The 27854-nt window shown below is 45.0% G+C and overlaps 1 protein-coding gene across 4 annotated transcripts in view; it reads right to left on the bottom strand.

Moving 5' to 3' along the window:
• Nucleotides 1–20241: 20241 nt before the first annotated feature.
• The window catches only part of ARRDC1 (arrestin domain containing 1), a 71935-nt gene continuing 64322 nt past the window's right edge, over nt 20242–27854 (bottom strand). Inside the window, exons 5-8 of one of the 4 annotated variants that reach the window (XR_007245952.1) lie at nt 25995–26177; nt 23892–24068; nt 22403–23173; nt 20242–22171 (exon numbers count right to left, since the gene is read on the bottom strand). Coding sequence is in view for 3 of the 4 variants with exons in the window: in XM_048513335.1 (XP_048369292.1) it covers nt 22454–23173; nt 23892–24068; nt 25995–26177 (1080 nt within the window). In the remaining variant the exon portion in view is untranslated. Of the gene's footprint in view, nt 23174–23891; nt 24069–25994; nt 26178–27854 lie in introns of all 4 variants that reach the window. The other 3 variants (XM_048513336.1, XM_048513337.1, XM_048513335.1) reach the window with 3 other exon arrangements.

Genomic DNA, 27854 nt, shown 5'->3' with positions numbered 1-27854 from the left:
CGCCCCTTTCAGAGGCTTTCCTCGCTGTCTGCGCGCGCCCCTCCCCCACCCACTTCATTCATTCGCGAGGGATTCTCCCGCCTCTTCCCAAGAGTCCTTGCGCCACAATGGCAGCTCTCTCCACTGCTGTCATGGCGGCGCCCATAGGGCAATCCGTACAGGGGTATTTTTGCGCTAGGAAAGCACATGGTCGGGTGGGGGGAGGGGAGTTGGCTGCAGCTGGTGGGAGGGGGAGGGGAGATAAAGCAAAGGGGAAGGGGAAATGAAGCAAGCCCAAGCTCCATAGTTCTTGGGACGACAAAATGGACTGCATTTGCACCAGTTTCGTGGGAAAAGGCAGCCAATTCATTAAATTGTAATATGTGTGAAGCAGAGGACGACCTGTCTTAGTTTATACCTCCTTCAGTAATCATTGGTTTGGCTTATGTGAAAATATTTCTTGCAAGATTTGGGCAACTGGAGTCGATGGGGTGGGCAGGGAAATCATGCAAAAACCAAAAAAAAAAGTGAGCGCTATTGCACTTTGAATACAGATGTAAGTACTTTGAATAGTTTAAATACAGATTTATATTGAGGTGTAGCCTTTCACGGGTTGCTGCCCTCTTGATCAGGTGCATTCTGCTCTGTCGCCAACTTCAGTCATCATGCATGCATTTTTGTCTATTGTGTGTGTTTGTTTTCATCCTGCTTTTCACTCCAAAAGCAGCTTGCAAGTAACTAAAATTAAGTCAGTGTTCTGGGAGACGGGGTTCTTCTTGACTGTGATAAACTAACGCTGGCCCAACAGGAGCAGTTGTTACAAAGTCAGGCTAGAAAGTCCAACAATTCAAGGGACAGGTATGTCACGTGACAAGGAGACCTAGTAAAATAACCCAATCAGGCTGGGTGCAACCCACAACCAACTGCTGGCGATGAATTGGCAAAGACTGCATAAACACCTGAATTTGGTGCAGTGAGATCTGACTAACAGAAGCTGAAGCAATAAATGTTTATTAGTCTTTAAGGTATAACTGACCTTCTGTTCTGTTTTGCTTCAACAGACTGGCACAGCCACCACTTTAGAATTAGTAAACACTTAAAGAAAGAGTTTTTCTCCAGTGAAGTCTCTGCTGAGCCCCAGTCTAATAAAGTCAAACCTGCCAATGGACTCCCAGCATAGCCACTTCATGCCTGGATTTCCTTTTGAATGAACAATATTTTGCTGTCCAGCATCAATATTAAATGAACCCACAAGACATTCTGACTTACTACTTGTGTGCCTCTATTGTTCTTCATTCATTTTTTTAAGGCTTTAAATGGTTGGATTCTCTTCTGTTGTTTTCAAGCTTACTTTGAATGCCTGTTTTGCCTGATGAAGAGTTTCGTGAAACTTCAACAATTGAAACACGTTTTAACTTCCTGGATGGATTTTTTAAAAATACCATCTGGCTGCTTCTATTTGCAATTCTTACATCATTTTATCTGCCCTTGGGGAGCGGGGGAGTTTGGCTGAAAGACATCATCTTCCCTAGGGACTCTCAGTGACCCAGCTGAACAGGGGTTTTGCCCTGGTTTTTTCATATCAAACCCTTCACAGTAGCAAGTATTATAGCGAACCTGGCCATTATATATATATATATATATATATATATATACATATATATATATATATATATATACATAATATATGAGCATATAGCATATATATATATATATATATATGACATATTATAAGAGAAAGAAAGAGCAGCAGCATATATATATATATATATATGCATATATATATATACATATATATATATACATATATATACATACATATTGTTATATATATATATAGTTATATATATATATAGCATATATGAGCAGCATACATATATATATATATATATATATATATATATGCATATATATATATATATAAGTAAGCATATATATATATATATATATATATATCCACAGTGTATATATATATATATACACACACAATAATAATATTCTCGCCATAAAAGACTTTTTAAAAAACTCACTAGTGAGGACTGTGTACACTTATATATATATATATATATATATATATATATATATATATATATACATATATATATATATATATATATATATATATATATATATATATATATGAGAGAAAAGTATAAGCAAATGAAAGCGAATGATATACACCATCTATATATATATATATATATATATAGAGAGGCAGAGGCAGTGAGAGTAAGAGAGTATATATTACCACCAGTGCCTCCTTGGACTCATTCACCCTGCACATCGATAGCATTGATTCGATTCGTATTAATACTATTAAATATAACAACCAGCAAAAATATGCATTCATTTCAATTAGGGCCAAAGTTCAAGTTAAATTGACTATTCGTGATAGCATCCCTAAATGCAGCCTAGCCTGGAAAAACAGGGCAAGGGAAGAAATTATTAATTCATTCTCTTGCATCAGTTTCCCACTTGACACTCCCCCTCCTCCCCAAGACATATTCTTTTGTAGCCCTGCTGCAGAAAAAAGACAGACTTTCTCAGTATTTTTCCCTGCTTTGTCCAACAACAGCCTAAAGAAGAGGCGGTTTCATTCCGAGGCACAATGTGGGAAAAAGGGGTTTTAAAAAAATCTCTAGTGAAGCAGCCCGTTCTGCAGTCCCAACTGCTGAATGACATGCCACAGGAGCCAATCGTGGGTCCCCAATATGGGGACTTTTGCATTTAGTTATGATTAGACCAAATTCACACGTACCACTTTTCAACCCACCATCCTTGGTATGCACAAGTGACACGAACAGGGGCGTACCGCCCAGGGGAACATATGGAGTCAATGTCTCTGGGCTGTGGCCATTTAGTCAAGGGGGGGCGGAAAATTGCCCCCCACACCCCTCCTCCTTCCCCCTGGGTCCATACACTGACTTCAAGACCTGGTGCAAAAAATGTTGTTTGGTATGGTGGGGGAGAGCAGCTGTCCATATGGGGGGTAGGATGGAAAACTCAGATTTTGCAAACCGGCCTACATTTCCCCTATATGCACCTCTGGGCATGAAGACAGATTTAAATGTACTTGGCTCAGATTTCTGAACCAACCAATGACCATGCCGGAAGGCAGGTTTACTTCCGGTCTATTTGCTTCATTTATTCCCTGCCTTCCCCCCCCCCCCCCAAAAAAAAAGAGAACCAAAGAAGCTTAAATCCTTCTTCTCTTCCTTGTGCTTTACAATCTGGAGGTAATTTCAGTCAAGCTTGAATAGGCAAAAGATATCACAGAAAAGGTGGGTTTTGAAGATGGATTTGGAGGAAGAAAGTCAGCATCACACAGATGTTCTGGGGATATGACATCTAAACATTTAAAAATGATCATAATAGTGTTCATGCGGCAGGAACCGATGTCAAAAGGGTCAAACCTATAGAATTGTTTTATAAAACACCAGTGTCTTGATATGCATTCAAAGATGCATTTTGTTTTCAGAACTTCTTATGATTCATACCAACGATTATTTTGGATATGCGATGGCAAAAATAAAACCCGTCAGCTTGCGAAATGTTAACCTCTAAAAATGGATTTTGAGATTATTAGTTGGTTTTGCTGAAGTTGGCGCACAAAACTTTGAGCCTGTCCTGGCACAGTGCAGCAAGACAATCCGGGGACTTTGTGGCAATACCAGTAACTGATTGAAATACCTCCGAATAAAAAACAGACCGAGTCAGATGCAGAGCACGGTGAAATCCAACCAAACAGGTGAAAAGTGTAGAAACAGCGGGAGCATTGCCTGCTGAAAAATGACAACTGCTGGGTTTGCACACATTCTCTATCACAGACAAGTAAACATATGAAGCTACCTCCCAGTGTGGTGTAGTGGTGAACAGGGGTGGATTTTAATCTGGAGAACCAGGTTTGATTTCTCACTCCTCCACACGAGCTGCAGACTCTTATCTGCTGTTTCTTATCTTTGTTTCCCCACACCTGCATTCCTATTGGGTGACCTTGAGCCAGTCACAGTTCTCTCAGAATGCTGTCAGCTTCACTTCACAAGGTGTCTATTGTGGGCAGGGGACAGGAAGGAGTTTGTAAGCCACTTTGAGACTCCTTACCATTGAGAAAAGCAGGGTATAAATACAAACTCTTCTTTTTATTAAGTTGAGTTAACCCATACGGTTCCCAATATCATAGAATCATAAAAGTTGGAAGAGACCACAAGGACCATCAAGTCCAGCCCTCGGTCATGAAGGAACACACAATCAAAGCACCCTTGACAGATGGCCATCCAACTTGGTGCCCATGGGCACCTCTCTCAAATGCCTGTCAAGTGTTTTTTCAAAATTGGGTGGGGCCCTGTAGGGCATCTGATTGTTCAAAGGATGGGCAGTGCAAGTTTTTTAAAAATATTTTGGCAGCTAGTACCTTCATAGTCCTGTAACTGGAGAGGCTGGGGATGAGCCTCGCAGCATCTGCATGTAGATCTGGAGCTCTACCTCTTCTGACAGCTGTTCAGGACTGAGTCTTCCATTATCACCACTGTGGAAGACCACTTTCAGAAGCTGCTGTACAGGACCAGCCCAACCACCATGGAAACCTAGGTGATCGCCTAGGAGACCAGATTATGAGATGCACCAAAAAGTCAAGGGGAGCAGCCTCAACTGCAGGTGTGTCCAACTCTAGCCCTCCAGATGTTCATGGACTACAATTCCCATCGGCCCAGTCCATGAACATCTGGAGGGCCAGAGTTGGACACACTTGCACTCTACTGGTTTGAAGGAATGCTTCTAGAATTGATTCTGGTCTCCTATAGCTGCCATGGGTGCAACATGGAGGGCCTTTGATGAGCTTATCTGTTTTTATTTTTACACTGCTCATTTTGATTGCCCAGTACGTCAAAGATTCATTCTCAGCTTCTCACTTTTCTCTCCATCGAATATGTCGGTGCCAAAAGCCATAGTCTGCCTAGGGTGGCAGAATTATGTAGGCCAGCCCCACCTCCACACGACAGCTGCTCTGTGCAACACCTACAGCATGCAAGATCTGTTCACCAGCATTTCCTCATTTGCGTCACACCACCTGAAAAATGCACTGCAGACCACAGATGAAGAATCGCCAACATCGTCTATATCTCAAACATCTGGGGCTCAAAAATTGCTGTAAATTATTTCGACTCTTCACCCTTTGAAGTGGAGGTTATATTTATTAAAAGGGGAAAGGTGCAGAACAAAAGCCAACCAAGATGGTTTATAGAAGTTAGTGCATCCTCTCTGGGCTTCTAAAATCCAGCGACATGATCAAAAAGTGAAAAATGATGCATGATATATGGAAAAGTTTCACATAATGTATTCTCCCTCTCCCATAATACTAGATAGAACATATCAGATGGGGTTCCTCAATGAAATTAATATGCAGCAGATTCAGGACAGAGTAAGGGAAAAAATTTCCTCTCACAGAGTAGAATTATCTTTTGAAACTCACTGCCACATGATGGCCAATAGCTTTGAGGGCAGGGGGAAATAGAAACATTTATGGAGGGTAGGCAGCTACATAGAATCACTATGTAGGGAAATGTCATGATTAGATGCAGCATATCCTTGAATAATAGTTACGGGGGAGGCATCAACAGGAGAATACTATGCCCTACTTGTGGACCTTGGAAGGTAACCAGTTATTTAGATGGACTTTGATCTGCTGTGGCCAGACCTTTCTTGGATGCTTCTAATCAAAATATAACCCAAATTATTTGAATACAATTCAGATACAAAGTAGATCATCGAAGAAAGGAAAAATATACCCACATTCATTTCTAACATACATCTGGAATCACAGTTAATTTGCTCAGGACTAACTTTAAATGCCTGGCAAAAAAAACTTTAGAGCCAAAATAAACCTTTGCAAATGTTGAAACAAAGTTTATAGTTCTGCAAATCCCCTCCCGTCTCCCACACACTTGCCTCCGCAAAGTGATATGAATTATGTTAATAGCAGGATTTTTCAACGGGGAGGGAATGAGATTCAGCCATCAGCCACTTTGGGAAACACCAGAAAGTGACACTTGAGCTGGGGAAACAATTAACTCCCTCGGCAGCTTTGCAAAGACAAAGGAGAGGGTGTTGATTCTCCAAGAGGGATGCCCACTGGAAAGCTTTCTGCGTTGGCTTTGCTCATCACCCGCCTGTGACAATCAAGAGACGATGCACGTAGGTGACAGGGGGCAGGAGTAGGCGCCCCTGGTTGAAGAGTGATTACAATCAGCCCTGTTACAATCAGAATTCAGTGGGGGACCTCATCTCTTTTGGAGTTCCCCGCCCCAATTACACACTCCGAGCAGCACTTTGGAGATAGGTAGCATCACATGGACCGGTTGGGCTTGCTTGTGTCAAAATAAACAAGTGTGGCAGGTATACTTCCTGACTGAATGGATGGGGTTGGGAGTACTTCCCCTTACCTCCCACTATCATGGCCAGTCAGGTGGGTTAGGATGGGTCAAGGGAGAGGGAACTACTTAATTCCTTGGTTGAGGGCTGGTCTGTATTTAACTGAACTCAACTAAGGGAAGCACGGCTGGATCAGATCAAGGGCTGTAGGACCGTACCACCTCCCTTCACACTGAATCACAGCATTGTTCCATCAGTGCATTCTGAGTGCAGCTCTCCAGAGATGGGTGCAGGGTGCAGGGAAAGAATCAACTGCATCTAAGCCCTCCTGCATGCAAAATATAACCTCCCCCACTGATTGACAGGTACTTTTATAAAGGCTGTACGATGCTGCCATCTAAGGCTCCTTCCGCACATGCAGAGTAATGCATTTTCAATCCACTTTCACAGTTGTTTGCAAGTGGATTTTGCTATTCTGCACAGTAAAATCCAGCTGCAAAGTACATTGAAAGTGAACTGAAAGTGCGTTATTCTGCATGTGCGGAAGGAGCCTGAGTCAATATTACCTATTCCAATTGGCAATAGTTCTCTAGGATCTCAAACCATTCCTGCTACTTAAGAGCCTTTAACCTGAAGAGGCCCACGTTCTTTTTACTCTAGAATCCTATATTCCAACAGAAGCCCGCCAGAACATTTTGAGGAAGTTCAAGGAGCTTGGCAGACAAGTCACAACTTTCCCCTGCGTTTCTTCATCAGCACCTGGTATACTGCTAGTTTACATGGAGGTTCCTTCTAGCTATCTTGACTAACAGATTGGTCAGTGCCTATCCAGTCCCTTTTGGAAGAGCCATCTAAACCTTGTGTCCTTCAACACAGCTGGTGTTTTTCTGAGTCTCGTGTTAATTTTGCGCCATGTGAAAAAAAAAATTGCTTTCCCCCCTTTGGAACTTACTGCCAGTCAGTTCCATTATGGCCCCACAAGTCAGATGCTTCAGCAGTCTTGCAGACAGCTGTAAAGAGCCTTCAATTGCTCAGCATCATCTCCTAAAGCAGGGGTGGCCAATCTATGGTGCTCCAGATGTTCATGGACTACAATTCCCATCAGGCCTTGCCAGCATGGCCATTTGGCCACACTGACAGGGGCAGATCAGAATTGTAGTCCAGGAACATCTGGAGCACCATAGGTTGGACAACCCTATCCTAAAGTATCAATAATGGCCAACCCCTCAGCAGAAATAGGGTATTGATTGGGGCACGAACAGAAAAAGGATGGCTTGACTCTGTGCCAGTGTGTATAGGGGTAATAATTACATAATTCTGGTTTTTTTGTTCTTCTCCAAATATTTCAGGGCCTATGATTCCCTCCATTTTATCTGCACAGCAACCCTGTGAGGTAGGTGGGTGGAGAGAGATGACCTGCCTAAGTGAGTTTTTCAGCATGGAGATCTGAACCCACCAGCCCCAATGCTCCTTGCATTGTTTGATCTCCTCCTATTCTATTATTTCATTTTACTATATACACACATGACGCCAGATCACACAACAAATATTTAAATGCTCCTATCTCTTTCATACTCAAAAAACTGGGTCAGAGTCTCTGAATGTATCCACACTATGTTAAGCTACTGTCCCACAACTATTCAGAATTGGCTAGTTAGGACATGTGGTTCATATTTAACAATCCCCATACTTTCCAAAGCCAGTCTAATGGTGGTGGTGGGGAGATCTTCTTCCACTGTTTAAATATTTTACAAAATGTTATCCTTGGTCTAATAAACATAAAACATCCTCAAAAGCTCTGGAAACAAAGTTAAGAGGATGCAACGAGGCTGTAACAAGGTTAATAGCAATTGGGTGGGTGGCTGCGGGGCGGGGGGGGCGGATCTTGCTCCTTAGGCTGATGACCATGTCTAAAAGCCCATAGCCATAGAACACTGCCACCATTACTACTGTGGCTGGCCTTATGCACACAATGAATCCTGCATTTCTTGAGCCCGATTTCCTCCAGCCTGGAAGGCCTAAGAGTTTGTCCTTAGAGACCCGGAGGAGAGCAGCAGCCCCAGATCCCTTGGCTACCAGAAAGGAGGGGGAGAGCGTTACACAAAAGGCTGCCTGCAACGCCTTGGCTTTCCTGGGAAGGAGGCCACCCAGGCGGGCCCAGCCCTTTGCGCAAAAGCGAGCGGCGCCACCAGTAGGAGACGGGCGCCACCCGATGGCCATTGCGCAAAACACACCGGCAGGGAGCAGCCACCAAAATAAAAGTCTTCCCCTTCGGTCTCAATCCCATGGCAGCCATCAGGAAGAGGTGCCTCCACGTTGCCAGCGAGGCAGGGCACGAGAAGACAGCGGGGCCAGGGCGAGGACGGAGGGCCATTCCAACATGCTGGCTTGTGGAGCCACCCAGCCCAGCCTTCTGACTGGGACAGATTGGGGTTTGCAAAATTGCAAAAAGCATGGAGAAAGGGGGTTGCTTGCCCCCCCCCCCCCCCCGTTGGTACTCGGGCTCACCCACTGAAATGGGCTGGCAGAAGCTGACATCTTTGGTGCACAGGAGTAGACCCTCCCCAGAGCATGCACAAAGATGGGACGTTTTTTTGGACTGCTCAGTTCAACGACTTGGATAATTATGTAACTAGTGATTTGGATAAGTGGGAACCATGTGCCTAAGGAAAAGCTGCTGAGCCAGAATTTGAAAGGGTTTTTTTTTTTTTTTGCATTTTTAAGAGGTTGCAAAATGGGACGATGATGAATGGAAGCAAGCTTTACAACGATTATGACGATTGGTTCGAATTTGGTGGGATTTTTTGTAAAAAAAAAATGGAATTAAAAAAATGAGACTGGCAACAAACCACCAGAAAATAAACGTTGCTGTATGCAATGCAACACACACTTGATGGGATTCACAGACCTGAGATAGGGCGCTGGCCACTAGCACAGATGGCTTTCAAAGAGGAACAAGAATAAGACAAATCCAATGTTTATTGACCCTCACTAGCTAAAGGAAACCTCCTGTGTTTACTAACAGTGTACCACCAAATGGCTCTAGCATGCCCACCATGGCAATGCCGATCGCGACTTTGAAGTCTGGAAGAAATTTTCCTCTATGCTAGATTGAAAAAGTGAACCTGAATGGGTTTTGCCCTCCTCTGAGCGCAGAAGGGAGGGTGGTCACTGAATTTCCTACACTGTGCAGGGGGTTGAACCAGGTGACCAATGGGGTCTGTTCAAATTCTAAGTTTCTATTGTTTCAGAGAGAAATGGTGCCAGGTAGCCTTTGACCTCTATACCCTGCTTATAGGCTTTCTAGGGCCCTCTAGTGAAAACAAACGCTGGACTAGAATGGACCTTTGGTCTGATCCCACACCTCTGTTGAAGTTGCTAGGAATAACTAGCAAGAGATGCTGCATGCTTGACTGTTACACACAAGATATCTGATATGGTGCCTCTATTCATGGCAGTGGTGTGGCAGTTAAGAGCAGGTGTACTCTGATCTGGAGGAACCGGGTTTGATTCCCCGCTCTGCCGCCTGAGCTGTGGAGGCCTCTCTGGGGAATTCAGATTAGCCTGTACACTCCAGCACACACCAGCTGGGTGACCTTGGGCTAGTCACAGTTCTTTTGAGCTCTCTCACCCCCACCCAACTCACAGGGTGTTTGTTGTGAGGGGGGAAGGGAAAGGTGTTTGTAAGCCTCTTTGAGTCTCCTTGCAGGAGAGAAAGGGGAGATATAAATCCAACTCTTCTTATTCTAGTGGCCATCAACACCATTATCTATCAGAATACTTTTTTAAAACAAAACCTCATCCAGATTAAGGGTCCTCCCCACAGCCAGTGACTGTGATTTAAATACACTGATCACAGGTTGTTCAACAAAATACTTGCTTTTGTCTATTCCAATCTGCTAATCTCTGGGAGCGGGCACATTTGAGACACGAGGGCATTAAGAAAAGACTTTTCAACAGAGAATTCCAACAGATGATGGAGGCAGCTAATAAAACCTTTTCCCCTGTGTTTTTGGGAATCCCCTTCGATAGATTAACAGCTGCCAGATATCTTCACCTATTGATCGAGGCTCGGTGGCGTAGGGCACTCACTCTTGCTAGGTGTAATGTTCTACCTTGCTCCCTCCAACAAGGACGCCATCTTGGGATTCCATGTAAAGATAGGAAGTGCCCAGGTGACCTGGACTGTGTGGAATTTGTATCTCACATGTTATACTGTCCCTTCTATGTTAGGGAAAAGTATATAACCCCTTTCTTGCATGAAAGGGAAGTGATAAACTGAAGGTTATATCTCTCCTAAACAGTCACTGCTATGGGGTACTGGAAGCTGTGGCCAAATTTTCAAATGGTGTAATCTTAAATCATTCTAATGTGTGTTAATTGGAATGCTGTGATGTTATGTTTTTGTTTATTTATATGCCATTAAAGGTATTTGACTTTGGCTCATTCCGCACACGCAAAATAATGCACTTTCAAGCTGCTTTCACAACTGTTTTTGCCATTCCGCACAGCTTCAAAGAGCCCTGAAAGCAGCTTGAAAGTGCATTATTCTGCGTGTGCGGAATGAGCCTTTGAGACACAAGAGTGACCAAGAGGGAATTTCAAGGCACAAAGAAGGAAAAAGAAAATACTTCCTTCCCCACTCCCAGTTTCATAAATTGCTATCATGCCTTCCTTTCCCTACACTTTAAAAAAAATGGAATCTATTATCAGGGAGATTCAGGGAAAGGAGAGAGCTATGGCATCCTCTTTACTTCACCCACAAGTCAGGGAAACCTATTGTGGCCTGGTTCTCATGGCTGGAAGCTGTGTTAATGCATTTATAATGTTTTTGGCTTGCAGACATCATGTTCTGAATAGTTTGGGAACACCTGGGAGTCTTTCCACCCCACTTGACTAGAACGAAACACGCTTGGCTCAAACATAGAAACTACTGGGCCGTTCTGGGAAGAAGGTGGAATTGTGGGAAAGGGCAGCAGGAGCTGCTGCTGGTTTCTTTCAGCAGGAGTCCCAGGCCATCCCAGAGATGCCAGTTTTATAAGACAGACCCAAGAGTTAACAGGTGCACCAAAACAGGAGAATGGGGAAGGATATCCGAACCAAAACATGTATGATGTCTTTCCCTCTACCCCACCTGGGGTGCAATTTGTGGGGGGTGCAAATTCAGTATTTGCCCTAGGTGCCATTTTCTGCAGAGAGAGAAAGCGACTGCGCTCAAGACCGCTTAGCAAGCGTCCATGGCAGATTAGGGATTCAAGCCTGCGTCTTCTGATCCTAATGCAACACCCTAACCTCTGCACCGTAAAGGTAAAGTTTCCCCTTCAGTCGTGTTCGACCCCGGGGTACCACTGCAAGCAGTGATTTCATAGGCAAGCCGTTTTTGTGGGGTAGTTTGCCATTGCTTTCCCTGGCTATTCTTTTTTTTACCCCCTAGCTATGTTAGGTCAGGGTAGCTCCAGGATGTGCTCAGGGAGCACCTATCAGTTTCTACCAGCATGGCCAATTGGCCATGCTGACAGAGGCTGATGGGAATTGTAGTTCCTGAACATCTGGAGAGCCGCAGGTTCCCTACCCCTGTGCTAGGTACTCATTTACCAACCAAGGAATGGATGGATGGCTGAGTTGACCATGAGCTAGCTGCCAGGATATCTGACCCACAGGGGGCTCGAACTCCTGACCATGTGAGCAGGGGCGTTCCTAGGCAAACTGGAACCCGGGGACAAAACCTGAGTTTGGCGCCCCCCACCCCCCGCGAATGGGCGGCCACCCTCCCCCACCATGAACAAACAATGATTTTTTGCACCAGCTCACAAAACACCTCCCACTCCCAGCAAAACATACATGGCTCTCTCCCCACCAACTCTTTTCTTAATTTCCTAATCACAACCACCTTATGAGGTAGGTTGTTAGCCTGAGAAACAATTCCAAGCCAGTGCAAGTGGGTATTAAGCATGTAAATCTCTCACAAATCACCCCCAGCAAAACATTTACCAAACAAATGTCAGCATCATCTCTCACAAAACACCTCCAGTGGAATCCACCCCCAAACAGCATCACTTTCAATGGTGCTTAAACTAGGGAGCTCAGATTCTTCTTTTAAATCCACCTTAAAGGGAGAATCTGGGGTCCCCGGTTAAAACAAAATTGAAAGTGATGCTGTTTGGGGGTGGATTCTCCCCCGCCCTGAAACAGCATCACTTTTGAGGGTTGGAGACTCAGATGAAACAAATACCAGATTCACCCAGAATCTGGGCAAATTTGGACAAAAAGTGTCCGATTATGTCCTGCCCAAATATGAACAAATGCGAATGCAAGGTATTTGGGCTTTTGGGGGGTTATTTTTGGTGTTTTTTGGCCTGCAGGGAGGGCATTTTTAAAGCTAGCAGCACCATGATTTCCAGGCATCATCAAGAGACTGCCCTGATGATACCACCCAAGTTTGGTGATGTTTGGTTCAGGGGAAGCAAAGTTATGGATGCCCAAATGGAATGCCCCATCCCCATTGTTTTCAATGGGAGCTAACAGGAGATGAGGGCTGCCCATTTGAGGGACCATAACTCTGGTCCTCCTGAACCTAACTCCACCAAACTTGGGTGGCATCATAAAATAGTTACCAGATGATACCCTGAAATTTTGGTGTCACTAGCTTTAAAAATACACCCCTTCCAGGCACCCCAAGAAATTTGCCCAAGATTCTTTGTTTTGCAGTGACTTTGCTCCATTGTAGCCAATGGGGAATTTCTGAGGCAGGCTGCACATTTTAGAAGATAGAGGCACCAGACTTTCAAGGTGGCTCCAAGAGGTCTTGGGTAATAGCATCCAAGCTTGGTGAGCTTTGATTCTGGAGTGGGGGGGGGGGGCGAGTTGAGAGAGTTCTGAGAGAAATCAGCCCGCAGGCTTTCATGTGCAGAAGCAGGGAAACAAAATAAGCCTTTTGGGGGCCCATAAAATTGAACCCCCAGAAGCAAAGGTCTCCAAACCTGGATACTATTACCAGGAGGGCTTCCTGGAGCCACCTTGAAAGTCTGGTGCCTCTATCTTTAAAAATGTGCAGACTGCCTACACACTCGGAAATTCTCCATTGGCTACAATGGAGCAAAGTCACTGCAAAACAAAGAATCTTGGGCAACTTTTTGGGGTGCCTGGAAGGGGTGTATTTTTAAAGCTAGTGACACCAAAATTTCAGGGTATCATCTGGTAACTATTCTTATGATTCCACCCAAGTTTGGTGAAGTTAGGTTCAGGGAGACCAAAGTTATGGTCCCTCAAATGGGTAGCCCCATCTCCTGTTAGCTCCCATTGAAATCAATGGGGATGGGGGCACCCCATTTGGGCGTCCATAACTTTGCTCCCCCTGAACCAAACATCACCAAACTTGGGTGGTATCATCAGAACAGTCTCTGGATGGTCCCCTGACATTTTGGTGCCGCTAGCCTTAACAAAGCGCCCCCTGCAGGCCAAAACGTAAAAAGCCCTAAAAATGTTAAAAACACACAAACGACCCTGAAATGGTGGCGCCCCCCACGTGACCACATGGGGGGCGCCCAGGGACATGGGTACCCCCTGTCCCTAGGCAGGTACGCCAGTGCGTGTGAGTGGCAGTGCAAGCACTTAACCACTACGCCACATTTCTGCACCACGCTAGCTCTCAAATTACCAAGAGCTCTTTCTCAAGTGAAATACTCAATAAAAAAAACAAAGGCCGTTTCTGCATGGGCAATGAATGGCGACCTGGAGACGGTAAAAATGCTGTCTCCAGGCTGCCATTCGCACGGGGGGGGGGCAGCTGCAATGCAGCCGCGCCTCTCTCGCGCCGCCCTCCCGGCCTGAAGCCGGCGTTTCCCCAGAGCGCTTCCTAGCGCTCTTTTTGGGGAAACGCCGCAGTGAAGCTGCTGCCGAGCAAACGGCAGCGGCTTCACGCCGCCTCCCCCACCTGGCACTCACCTTGTCCCCGGGCCTCCGGCGTGTCACCGAGGCCTGGGGAAATGCCCCCTGCCCTGCGCCGCTGGAGCAGGCGCGCAGGGCCAGGGGGGCGTGTCCCCAGGCCTCGGCGACGCGCCAGAGGCCCGGGGACATGCCGGGTCGGCCGGGCGCCGGCGCTCCGTGGCGCTGGCTGCCCGGCTGTTCCCAGGACAGTCCATGCGGACGGTCCCAGCGTCGTCGGGTTGGCGTCATAAACGCCGACCCAGCCGTTTCCGCCTTCGTGCGGAAACGGCCAAAGAGATTTGGAGAAAGAGAGATTTTCCAGGGCAGGATGGAAAAGCCACACGGTGATTGTTGTAGCTTCCTTAAAACAAGATATTACAACTGGGAACAAAATACGTTTCAAGATGGACCAAAGGCTAAGTGAGATAGAAAAGGGGCGGCATCGGTGGTGGGATTCAGCTGGTTCGCACCACTTCGGCAGAACTGGTTGTTAAAATGGTGCTTGTAAATAACCAGTTGTTAAATTATTTGAGTCCCACCACTGGGCGGCATCCTCCATAACGGAATACAAAGCCAGAGTGAACTTGGTCTGCCTTCATCACTAACTAGAAGACATCACTTCCTTGGAAGACTGAAAGGAAAAGCAAAACGTGGCATGGACAAGACCGGAGGTGTGTTTTACACAACCTGTTTGGGACACAGTCAACCAAAGCCAAGTTGAAGGATATGGTTCCCCTTTTGGACAGCGGAATTTTCTGTTTTCCAAAAGGGACAGCAATCAGGATTCCAAGTACTGAAGTCTTTCACTTAATGCAGAGGTTTCCAGATGGTATTCTGGGGAACCCCATAGTTCCTTGAAAATCTGAAGGTACAAGAGAGCTGAGGGCTCATTGTAGGCTTAAAAGACATAGACAGTACTGCCCGTTGACTAACGGTACGCCCTATACTTCACCCTAGGATCATACAATGAGTCAATGCAGCAAGATTTCCCTGCAGGTCCAAAGTTTGACAGCGACCCTGTGGACACCTCATGGCCATAACTACACACACACACCTCAGCAAGTCATAAAGCCCCACTGATTATAGGGCAGCAGTTAACAGAGCTAGCATGTGTCAAGTTGCGCATGAAGCTTTCATGCACCAAATCACATCACGTCGTTCAGTAGCGTCCACTCTGGCTGGCAGGGCCCTAGGCTGAGATGCTCCCCAGCATCTGCCAGGGAGATCTTTTGCGATTCTCTATGTCCCCATGCATATGTGTTACTGCTGAGCTATAGCTGCTCCTGTTACAAAGTTGCCTTATATAAATCAGACCCTTTGAGAGAGTAGTTCTGCATCATTTATTTGTTTATTTGCTCTTTAGGGTCTTGGCTGTATTGCTGCTGGCTTCTGTCCCAGCATTTTTTTTGGGGGGGGGGGCATGAAATCTGCTTTGCAGCCACAGGATCCGAACCATAGTAACTATTATGGGTTGCAAATAGTGGGGGAGGGGCTTTCCCATCATGCGTCAAACCAGTTTTCCTCCCCTCACCCCTTTTGATGTGTTTTTTTATGAAGAAGAGTTAAGGGGAACACAAAAGCTTGCTTGGTGCCTTGATTGCTGTGTTTAGCTGGAAACCCACACCGACTGCCACTTGTACCAGGGTGTTTACTAGGAGAGATAGGAAGAGTAATGACTTTACTCTTGGCTTGAATGACTCTGCTTCCTCCCCTATGAGCCATTATTACACAACTGCAGCCCTTCAAGGGCAAAGAGCACACCAAGTCCTCAAGCCTTCTTTTCAGTTTACCAACCAGTATTGCCGAGTCAAGAGTTTTCTGTAAACAGGTGGGTCATCCATGTCCGTAGATGTCTGCCTTGCCTGGGGTGGCCTAACTTTGCTCCTTTGATGACTGGCTGGCCACTATGACACTCTTTGGCTCATTCCGCACATGCAGAATAATGCACTTTCAAACTGCTTTCAGTGCTCTTTGAAGCTGTGCGGAACGGCAAAATCCACTTGCAAACAGTTGTGAAAGTGGTTTGAAAACACATTATTTTGCGTGTGCGGAAGGGGCCTTTGGTTCTGCGAAGAGAAGCAGTCAGAGCACATGGTTCTAGGGAGGGGGGGATCCACTCGGGCACATAGAAGGCAGCTGTGCTGTGGTTGCCACATTACACGCAATGTAAACCCAGAGGTAGGAAATGGCCCCACTGAGGAACAGCGTGTTTTCCTTTCGATATGCGAAGAAATCAGGCTTGTCCCACAGTCATGATGCTGTCTGAAACACATGGAGAAAAAAATTCAGAGAGAGCCCACTGCAGTCTCTGGGAATACTTAAACACACACCCCACACACACCCTCCAGAATGAGGGGTTCACAGATGCTACCAGTGGAATTGGATCTGGTTTAGGAGACAGAGCCATCTTCCAGTAGTGTTAAGAATCGGTTTTCATGGCAAGATGGCTCAATATTTTTTCAGTCTTGACAACCCATCTCAACACAGAGCATTTATGCTGGCTAGGCTTAACTCCTTCCCCTCTAAAGTGATGGAAGGACGATATCAAGGCATACCAATCTCATAGAGAAGGTGTCCATGCCCATTAAATGAAGTGGATTCAATCCAGCATATTCTTCTAAACTGTCAGTTCTATTCTTCTCTACGTAGTATTTATATTACTCCGCTTCTTAAAACAAAACCTAGCCTACCTGTAACATACATAGTATCTTATTTACTAAATGATCGATCCCCTGAAATAACCCTTAAGGTCGCAACTTTCTTAGCAGAAGTAATAAACAACAAATGTTACCAAAAACCTGAGCTTAGGTAGTTATATAAGTTACAAATACATGGGCTTACATGTGATTTAATAAAATGACAAACGTGAGCCGTTCCCTAATGTAAATGGATTTTAATTGTCTGACGTTAAACAATATATCATATATTCGATGTTTTGTATATATAATATTTTATTACAACTTGGATATTAGACCATTTTTGTACTTATGCACAGAATTATTGTTTGTAGAGATTTTAACTTATGCCTAATAAAGGTTTTGCCGTGTGTGTTTGGTTAAGAATCAGAGGGGTGAGAAATTAAGGACTATGAGCAGACCTCCATGAAAAATTACAGGTGTGGGATATAAAAGTCTAGATTCAAGTGTGCTTCTTCGACAGATGTCCTCTGTTTCAGAGCCATGTTGGTCTAGTAGAGAAGTAGAGAAGCTAGATTTGTCCAGCAGCACCTGATAGGCTGCCTTAGATTTTTTTCAGTAACACCAGACAGATCAACAAGATTTTCAGGGTATGAGTTTTGGAGAGTCACAGCTCAGTTTCTCAGATGTCCGGCAGTCTATGAGTTCAGTCTTACGTAAACAGTGATTAACATAGATCTGACTGTCTAACTGGCTGGCCGCAGACAGGAAAGTGAAGAGCTGCAAGCCAGCCAGGAAGCATTCTCCAAATCCCCTATGGAGTTGTCATTGTCATTTTAACACTCACAAATCTCTAGTCAACAGCCTGTTTGGAAAAGGTTGGCAAAAAGCTCTGTGATGGGTGAGGGAAGGGGAGAAGGGCCATACACCTACAGTTTTCCAGCAGCCAAGATTTTTGATGAAATTCTCAGATCCAAACCTTTCCTTATCAGCGTTATAACAGTCTTAAAAGGTCAGTGGTTGACTGTAGCATAAGCTTTCATGAGGCAGAGATCAGACTGTCAAATCTAGAGCTGGTTATCCCCCAAGGGAACACGCACAATTTTAAAAATATGGTATGAAGCCTCAAATGCAAATATATTCGAGTGGACTGGATTACTTCTGTTTCAGATTTGTGCAGTTTGTAACTGAAATATAATCTGCCTTGACTATTTATAGACAGCGGCCTTTTCCACATGTACAGCTGACCACAGATTTTCCCAGTGGTCAAACCTTGTGCCTGGGAAATATTTTCTGATACATCTTTGTGCACACCTCTATTCCTGTCCAATTGTTTCTCCAGCTTTATTCCACACACTACTGCTCAAAATGTAGTCTTATCCCTAGTTCCCTATTTAGCAAGCGGCTTACTAGTAAAACCGCCTCTGTTGTTGAGGCAGGAAACAGCTTAAAGTCCTTCTCTTCCAACACTTAACACGGAACAATCTTTCTCTTCAGCCATTTTCTCTTCCCCCTTCATCCTGTTTTCAAAACGAATTATTATTTTTTCTCTTTGTCATATCACGTTAGTGATGTAAGCAGAGGTGGGATCCAGCAAGTTCTCACAGGTTCCCGAGAGTAGGTTTCTAATTATTTGTGTGTGCCAAGAGGGGGTTACTAATTGGTGATTTTTGCCTTAGTTACGCCCCTCCTCTCAGCAGTAGCGCGCAGAACTTGAAGCAGTCTAGCAGGAGGTCACCGGTGTGCGTGGAGCCTGCGCCTGCGTGCATTCGTTTCCTGCCCAAGGACCGGCACAGCGGCTGCGTCCTTGCCACAGCCCCACCCAGGAATGTCCGGCCACGCCCCCGTCGTGCCCCACCAGCCCCATTGGCGCTATGCCACAGTTTGAATCCCACCACCATGGGAACCTGTTACTAAATTTTTTGGATCCCACCACTGGATGTAAGGGAAGGGCATACAGGCACACCACCAGGCAGATTGTATCAGTTTTGTCCATTTTATTCCAATAAATGATGTCACCTCAAGGTGAAGATACGTTGTGCCTCCAGTTGAGAGCAAGTGAAATTGGCAAGGGAAGTTGCTTTTGCAGAAGGGAATTGACAAGGGACTGCTGCAGTATGGGTGTCTTTCAATAGAAAGATTCTTCCCTGAAAAAATCAAGGTAGTCAGTGCTTCTGTGGTGGTGCGCTCCAAAGTACCCCAGGAATATGTTGAAAACTGGAAGAGTTTTAATGCCTCAACAGGAATGAGCTGAGCCACAGGAGATCTCCCGGTTGAAGTTAACCCTGCAATCTCAGACATGACTTTCTGAGACATTCCTCAGAATAACTGCTTGGAAAGGGTGTTTAGAAACCAAGAGATAGGCCTCTGGGTTAGAAACCAAGAGATAGGCCTCTGGCATAAGGCTATTTACCATGTAGCCTTACGCCAGCCAACCACAAGCCTCAGCAACCCACCCCCAGGTTTTTGCAACGCAGGAATAATACTGAACTACTTAGCAAAGTTGTTCTAGGGACTGCAACTATGATGAATACAACAGTATTGTGGGGCATCCACCTACCCTTGCTCCTAAACCAACCAAAATGTACTGCTTGGTGATAGGGGAGAGGTGCTTTTTGGGGGTAGCAGTAAAACTGTAGAACAGCTTCTCCTACATGGCTCAGATGTAACCATGCAGTTATTTTCAGTGTAGTTGTCTTTGGGGGTTTTTTTAGTGGTTACTGTCTCTTACCTTGGCTTGCTCAGATTTCCCCAGGCACTGTGTTAGTTTTTTTCCTGCTGCTATAAAACTAGGTGGATCAATTTTATCCTCTCTCTTTTTTAATCTGTAAATTAATGAACTGTTCTATTCTTTTAGAGTGAGATTTATCATGGCAGGGAACAGTGTTTTCTAACTTTACAACAACTTAGACAGAAAGTTTAGTCTAAGCGAGTGATCAAAAGGAAACTTTTGCAACTGAGTGTGAAATTGAACTCAGACCAGACTAATTTAGCTGGATACTCTACTCACCACACCACAGAGTCTCCATAGTGTGACAGTAGAGACAGAAAACCATTTTTAGTGATATAAAATAAATGTTAGCAGACACCCTAGAAAGAACTCTGGCCCCTTCCGCACATGCAAAATAATGCGTTTTCAAACCACTTTCACAACTGTTTGAAAGTGGATGTTGCTATTCCGCACAGCTTCAAAGAGCACTGAAAGAAGTTTGAAAGTGCATTATTCTGCATGTGCGGAATGAGCCAATGTCTCCAGAGCTTTGGGAGGTAGGATTTGATCAAATCAGCAAAAAAATAAACCAACCCCCCACCCACCCCAAAATCTCAAACATCGTTCTAATTTTGTCAGAATAATTTATTAAATACATTAAAATTCGTGTTTGAAATTTCAACATTAAAACAAGTTGATCAAAAAAGACACACAGACCAAAAAAAAAAAGATAAGAGAGCGAATCGGTCATCTTTATAAACAGTTGGTGCAGAAAAGTGTCAAAATGTGGGTCTCTGTTCACAAGGACGAAGAGGAGAAGCTGACCGCAAGAGGTCAGCCAGTCAAACAAGGCGCTGATTCTCTGGGCCAAATCACACCGTGCTGGAGCCCCGTGATCAGAATCCTGATGTCACATTTGCCCCGAAAAAGCTGTTGTAGGTACCTGTCCACTTATCAGGACATCAGGAAAACTGAATGTGTATGTGTGTGTGTGTGCGTGTGTGGAGGGGAGAGAACAGATAATCCAATTGCATAGCAGTGTGGCACCAATCCAGTTTTACCCCACATATATGCACACAAGCAGTTCACTGAAGGCCGAATGCCAGGCCTGGAGTTCCAATGTCAAAATTAGGTCAACAGCGTCACCGGAACAAGCTCTGAATGGGAGCAGGCCGTGCTTAAGCCAGCCAGCTAAGATCAGAGTCTTGAAATCAGCTTTGGGGCACTGGTGCCTCTGGAACACACCAGCTCAATTTGGAAGGTGCTGTTCCAGGAAGCAGCCAGAGAAGTGGCCAGCCATTCACGTTCAACCAGGAATCACCAGGGACGTAAACAGCAGGCGTGTTTGGCACAGAGAGGGCATTACGCGCAAGACAGAGTGCATTTGGGGGGGTCTTCCTGGAGTAAGAGGAAAGAATTATCAGATCTCCATTTTACAAAAGGAGGCTTTTTTCTCGTTATTCTAAATAAAGTCCCCTTCCGCTCCGTGTCCAGGTTTACTCCTTGGGAGAGAAGTCAGAGGTAGAATTAGCACAGAACCTTGATTGTCGGCAATTTCCAGCCTGCTTGAAGCCGTGGTGATTTTTGTGGGAGAAGCAGTAAACAGCAATTTCTCCAGGCACTTAGAGAGGAAGCCCAGAGAGGCATTTTGAATCTGACCAGGGCCGCCCACCACAAGCAGCCGTGGGCAGGGAGAGAGGCCACGCTGTCTCAACACTATAAAAAAAGTTAACATCCATCTTCCTAAATTGCTGAACCATCTACCTGCCCCTGGAGGAAAAAATACATATTCCCTATCTTAGATCTTTCAGAGACTTCTTGCTGTTTTGCAAGCTCTGTGGCAGATTGCTGTGCAACTTTAACAATATTCAGGCAACGCTCCTGTCAAGTCAATATTTTTCATTTTTCACCTCCCTGCAGGAGAAATCCCACCGTTGCTCCTCGCTATGGGAATGTCAGCTACTGGTACCCTGCCGCTCTCCATTGCTGCTGCTCTCTATAAAATGACCTACCATTTTAGAGCCAACTTGGCTGTTTCAATGGGCATGCAGAGGAAACAGAGATGAACAAAAATGGATTAGTCCCTTAAAAGATTTTTTAAAAAAATCAGAACTCACTAAATGCCTTCCAACTTGCACACAGCAGATAAAGAGCGGCCCTCAAAAATATACATATGCGCGCGCGTGCGCGCACACACACACACACACACACACATATATACACACACAACATATACACACATGATCCACACTCCATTCATACAAGATGACTTAGTAACACGTCAGGTAAGGCATCACAGGTGCTCTGAAAGTAAAGCAGCAGGTAAAATGGTGAACTGTACAGTGTGAGGACCGAGATGGCTGTGCAAAGCATTCTCCATGGAGCAGGCGAGTGGCAGACCAGAGCCTTGGTGGAAACTACTCTGCCTGGGCAATGCTTGTATGCTGTTCTCCAACCAGCGTTAAGCCAGAGGGATTCGAATCCAGAGCCTAATTGCCATTGCTCTGGCTAGAGTTAGCACTACTGCAACTTTGTTCGTAGGAAGGTGGCGCTTCTGAAAAAGAGAGCAAAAAAAGAGAAATTAGGGAGAGAAAAGGAGCGCAGAGCAAGCTAGTTTCTCCCTCCTTTCCCGCTAACCCAGGGAACAGAAGTTTTACTCACTATGTTCTAAGAAACTTCTGCTTTGAACCAGCTGTCTTACAGCAGCCTGCAACCATTTTTTCACCTGACACCAGGGGACCAAAGTTGTCTTAAAACACTGAGACCACTAGCGCAGCCATCTCACCATTCTCACTAGCGGGGGCTCTCCGGGGGTCTTGAGTTGGGCCCAAACCTGCTAAGCCTTTATGTGGAGATGCCAAAGGTTAGATCTGGGGCCTTCTTCATACAAAGGAGAAATCCTGCATCCTTGTCTTCTGATAGCACACTCACAAACACTGGCAAGGGATTGAGGGGAACCGGTGGGGGTGGAATTACAGGTATTCTGGTGACAGCAATGTTGCCGACATGTATGGGGACAGCAACACACGTTTCGGGAGCCTTCAGAGCAACCTAAAGAAACGGAGGGGGTGAGCTCCATCGCCAAGTTACAAGCCCTGGACAGTTTCCCACTGAGACTGGGCGGGGGGAAGGGGGGGCACTTACCGTACGGATATCCCCAAGTGCTGTACTCCGGAGGCAAGATGAGGGAATTGGCCGTGGGGACCGGGACAACTGTGCCCTCAGAGTAATAAGGGACAGTCGCTCCTGTCGACAGGCAAAGCGTGGGATGGTTGGGGGAGCCCGTCTGCTCAGAGTCCAGCCTGGCCTCTTGGAAGTTCAAGCCTGGCGCGTAACTGAAGGGCTGCTGCTGAGAGTGGCTTTTGGTGGGAATTGAGACGTTGTCCATTCGGTGGCAGCCGCTGGCAGCCTCTTCGTCTTCCGGGGGGGCAGTGGGAACCACCGACGAGACAATGTGGGGAGCCGACCGGGATGGGCTTAGAGGAATTCTGTTCACAGCAATGTTGCCGATATAAATGGGGAGAGTGACAGAAACGTCTGGGGACTTCAGGGAAACCTAAAGAAATGGAGAAGTGGGGGTGGAGAAAGACAAAGTAAATCATGATGTATTGTCGAAGGCTTTCACGGCCGGATTCAACTGGTTCTGGTGGGTTTTCCGGGCTATGTGGTCCACCAGACCATGGCCACACAGCCTGGAAAATGCTCCAAAACCAGTTAAACCATGATGGCTTATCTTTTATGCATACAGAAGAGGAGAAGAAGAATTTGGATTTATTTCCCACTGTTCTCTCCTGAAAGGAGAGAAACTCCTTCCTCTTCCCACAACTGACCCCTTGTGAGGTAGGTGGGACTGAGAGAGTTCTGAGAGAACGGTGACTAGCCCAAGGTCACTCTGTAGGCTTCATATGTAGGAGCAGGGAAACAAACCTGGCTCCCCAGAGCAGAGTCTGCTGCTCTTAACCACTATCCCATACCGGCTCCTCTGTGTCACTGCTTATTGTGGATTTGTGTACAGAGTTTTGCATGTGGCGACGGGCTCGGTCTCTTCAAGTAACATGTTTGGGTTGGGATAAATGGGGCTTGCTGACTCCACACAGGAAGCTACCTGTGTGGTCCCCAAGAGCTCACTTGCTGGGGCTGCTGTCAGAAAGTCTTAGAGAAGCAGACTTGCTGGCTATGGCAGCCATGAATTGCTTTGGCATCTCAGACAGGGTGGCCGCAGGCTGAGACCTGGCAGCAAGCCGTAACAACTCTAGGCAGGACAGCGGCCTAACCTGGATGTAGTAATCAATGTGGATAAGACTGCAGCCCTGCAGAATGGACTGTGGTAGAGCTGGCACAAGGATCTGCTCCTTCCACTCGGCGTGTTTCCATGCCTTCACAGCTGAGCCTTCCACCTCTGCGATGGTCCTTAGGTCATAAATCCACCGCTTGGATTTATAAGCAACTTTCTGCAAAGGAACAAAGAGAGGCAAAAAAGAATAACTTCATTCTGCTTACAGAATCCACCCGTTATTGGTCCCAAGTGCTCAAGAAAGCCACCACTGAAGTGTCCGGCTGACCATCTGTCTGAAGCCATTGATGAAATCGTCCCAAGACATCCTTTTTTGCCTTGGTTTATTCAGGGGTTCAGATTGAAGAAATAAGAGCTTAGATAACTGAAGTGAGTTTCGTGGCGTACTCGCAATGAAGCTGCAAGAGCTTCTGATAAAATGGTTATGAAATCTTATGAGATGGAAAGGAAGGCTGTAAAGAAGAATTACTATATACGCTGTATTGTATGAAAGACCTTTTGAAGTGTCCGGCTGCGAAACACACAATCTACAAATGACTTGGATAACATCAAAAATCTGGGTAATAATTCAGAAATGCAGAAAATATTGAAGATTAAATTTCAAATGGACCCCAAAATTATGCTGTTGGGCATTTTTCCAAAAAAATCCTTACCAACAAAACAACAAGAACTATTCCTGTGTTTATTAACAGTAGCAAGTTACAGTTGCATCCCACTGGAAAATGGAGAGGTGTCTGAATCAAGAAAATTGGGAAAATGAGAGAGTACTTCCATATGGCTAAACTGACTTACTTTGTAAACAGATGACCAGAACACGAATTTAAAGAGAAATGGGAGTTCTGTTTTAAGTATTATATAACGTGAAGACTTATTTATATGGTCATTCAACCTGTACTTAAGAATAATGCATATCTTATCTTTTATGTGCGCACACACACTCACAATTTTAAGAATAAATTTAATTTCAATACCTTGACTACAGCAAGAACTTCATGAACTATCATAACATTGTTTTCTTTTTATATATACAAAATTATATGTATCTAATAATTTTTTTAAAAAAAATCAATGAGAATAAAGCAAGAAATAGCTAGATTGCTTAGTGATTAATGATTAACATTGTTCCTATCCAGTGTTACCTAATGTTAAGCTATTTTTATTAATGTGACCATGAACTATATAAGATTATATATGTAGATCCGTTTAACATAATCACCCCTCAAATTTATTATCATCATTATTAAATTTGCCCATGTTTATTCATTTTTTATGTTTAACTTCCTTTTTCTTTTCTGTAACTCTTTGTTGATAAAATAAAAATTATTTTTAAAAAATTGGCTGGCAGGACCAAAGACAAAAAAACGATAGGGATGAAACCCTCACCAAAATTACTTCCTCCCTGCTGTTTCATATGTATCCCTGACCTATCTGCTGGTTCCAAACAGGCCACAAAAATGTGAGTTACACAACAGAACAACCTCTTCTACATCCACAATCCTTTATTTCTGAATGGGAACTCTAGGAGCCCTTCCATTTTCCCCTGTAGGACAAAAATATTCCAGGACTAGCACACTAGAAGCTATTAGGTAACCAATTGGAACCTCCATATTCAGGCACAGTATCGCTCAGAGTATCTTATGCTGGGAGACCAAAAAGGATTCTACTGATCTTCATGACCAACTTAAGAGTTTTCCAGACACAGCTGGCTGCTGTTGGGAATAGATCACTGAACTGGAGGGAGCAGCTATCTCAGAAAAGGTGTGTCTCATACACAAGGTCTCATTCAGTAGCTTAAGGGTTAACACTGGACTGCCGGGCTGAGACCTACCCATGGAATATTGAAGTGGGCAAATTAGGGAAGCCACACAGGTGATGCCCAGGAATAGTCCCAAGCTGTGCTAGAAAGCAAAGAAAGCTAGAAAGCTATTGGCTATCTGGAACTGGTACAAAAATGGAGCTAAACTTGTAAGCTATGAGTAAAGACATCTTGGATTCACATTCCTCTTTGCAAAACTGTAATGCTTTGGGTAATGGTAGCACACCTAGCGCCTATGCAAAAGGCCCCAGGCTCAGCCTGCCTTACCTGGATGAGACTGGCCACAATGGTACCTGTGTCACGGCCAGATTTATTCTCAATGTCTGTTCGCAGATGGATGACCTGCCCCACCACGTAGCCCTTGAGGTCCGTAGTTGCCGTCACAATCACGTTGCCACTTTTCACGAGCTTGTAGTTGAACTTCTTTGTGACTGACGCCGTGTTCAGTTGCTGCAGGGAAGGCATGCAAGGATGAGAGCAGTCAGGAATCAAAGAGACGCCTGTGGTCTACATTAGTCTTGAGATTCTAGGATTCTGGGCCTTTAGCGCCTTCTGCCATGTAGGTATGAAGGTGTGCCAAAGCCTCAGGTCAGGAATAGCATCAACACATATCCATCCCTGTTGCATTCTCTGCTGTTCCTCCCCCATCTCCTCCCTTTTTTCTCCACCACACCTGTACAAAAAGCACAGACATAACAGGAATTGTCGAAGGCTTTCATGGCTGGAATCACTAGGATGTTGTGGGTTTTCTGGGTTGTATGGCCATGTTCCAGAATTATAATTTTTTGCCTGCATGCATCAGGAGAAAATACTACTGGAATACGGCCATATAACCCAGAAAATACTACTGGAACGCAGCCATATAACCCAGAAAATACTACTGGATTATGGCCATGTAACCCAGAAAATACTGCTGGAACACAGCTATATAACCCAGAAAATACTACTGGAACACAGTCATATAGCCCAGAAAATACTACTGGAATACGGCCATATAACCCAGAAAATACTACTGGAACATAGCTATATAACCCAGAAAATACTACTGGAACATGGCCATATAACCCAGAAAATACTGCTGGAACACAGCTATATAACCCAGAAAATACTACTGGAACACGGCCATATAATCCAGAAAATACTACTGGAACATGGCCATATAACTCAGAAAATACTACTGGAACACAGCTATATAACCCAGAAAATACTACTGGAACACGGCCATATAATCCAGAAAATACTACTGGAACACGGCCATATAACTCAGAAAATACTACTGGAACATGGTCATATAACCCAGAAAATACTACTGGAATATGGCCATATAACCCAGAAAATACTACTGGAACACAGCTATATAACCCAGAAAATACTACTGGAATACGGCCATATAACCCAGAAAATACTATTGGAACATGGTCATATAACACAGAAAAACCACAACATCCATAACAGGAATTTTCAGCATGCACACCCTGCACTCTGGAAACCCTCTTCTCCTTTTCCTTTTCCCATAAAACCCTGCTGAGAACTTACGACATAGCTCAGCAGGGAAAGGAAAAGGTACTGTTAAAAGGGGAGAAGAAACGTAGAGTTTAGCTCTGCCCCACAATGACTGTGAGTGGATCCTTTGCCTGCACCTTCCCTGCAGTCTCCCCTCCGAGCCAGATTAAAATGGATTTGTTTTTAATCTGGCTCAAAGGGAGGGGGAGAATGCAGGAGGCAAATTGGGCATGATGCTGTCTTCCTTGATGCTTCCAAGTCCCGAGGACGCTTCCAAGTCCCACTGCACATCTGGGGAAAATCCCCATCCGGAACGGTGTTTATTTGCCTTCACTTGCCAAAGGATTCCTAGTGCCCTTATGCACAATTTCAAAGTCCTTCATAGCAAATGCAGAATGATTGCTTCCAAGGCCAGATAAGCAGTCAGAGGGTCCACAGAGATCCAGCATACCGGCTTTTTGCGCTAATTTCATCGGAAAGACTTCCAACACCTCTAGCTGAACAAAAGATTCCTTTTACTTTTTATTTCTTTTACACAGCGTCTCTCTGGCAACTGCCTGGAGTACATTCTCTCTGCAAAGCTGAAGTCAGCTAGATATTGTTCACTGTCACACTGTGCCTGCA

This window comes from Sphaerodactylus townsendi, linkage group LG12 (assembly GCF_021028975.2).
Source record: "Sphaerodactylus townsendi isolate TG3544 linkage group LG12, MPM_Stown_v2.3, whole genome shotgun sequence".
Taxonomy (NCBI): Eukaryota; Metazoa; Chordata; class Lepidosauria; order Squamata; family Sphaerodactylidae; genus Sphaerodactylus; species Sphaerodactylus townsendi.
The sequence above is the reverse complement of the archived record's forward strand: the minus strand, read 5'-3'. Positions and strand labels throughout refer to the sequence as shown.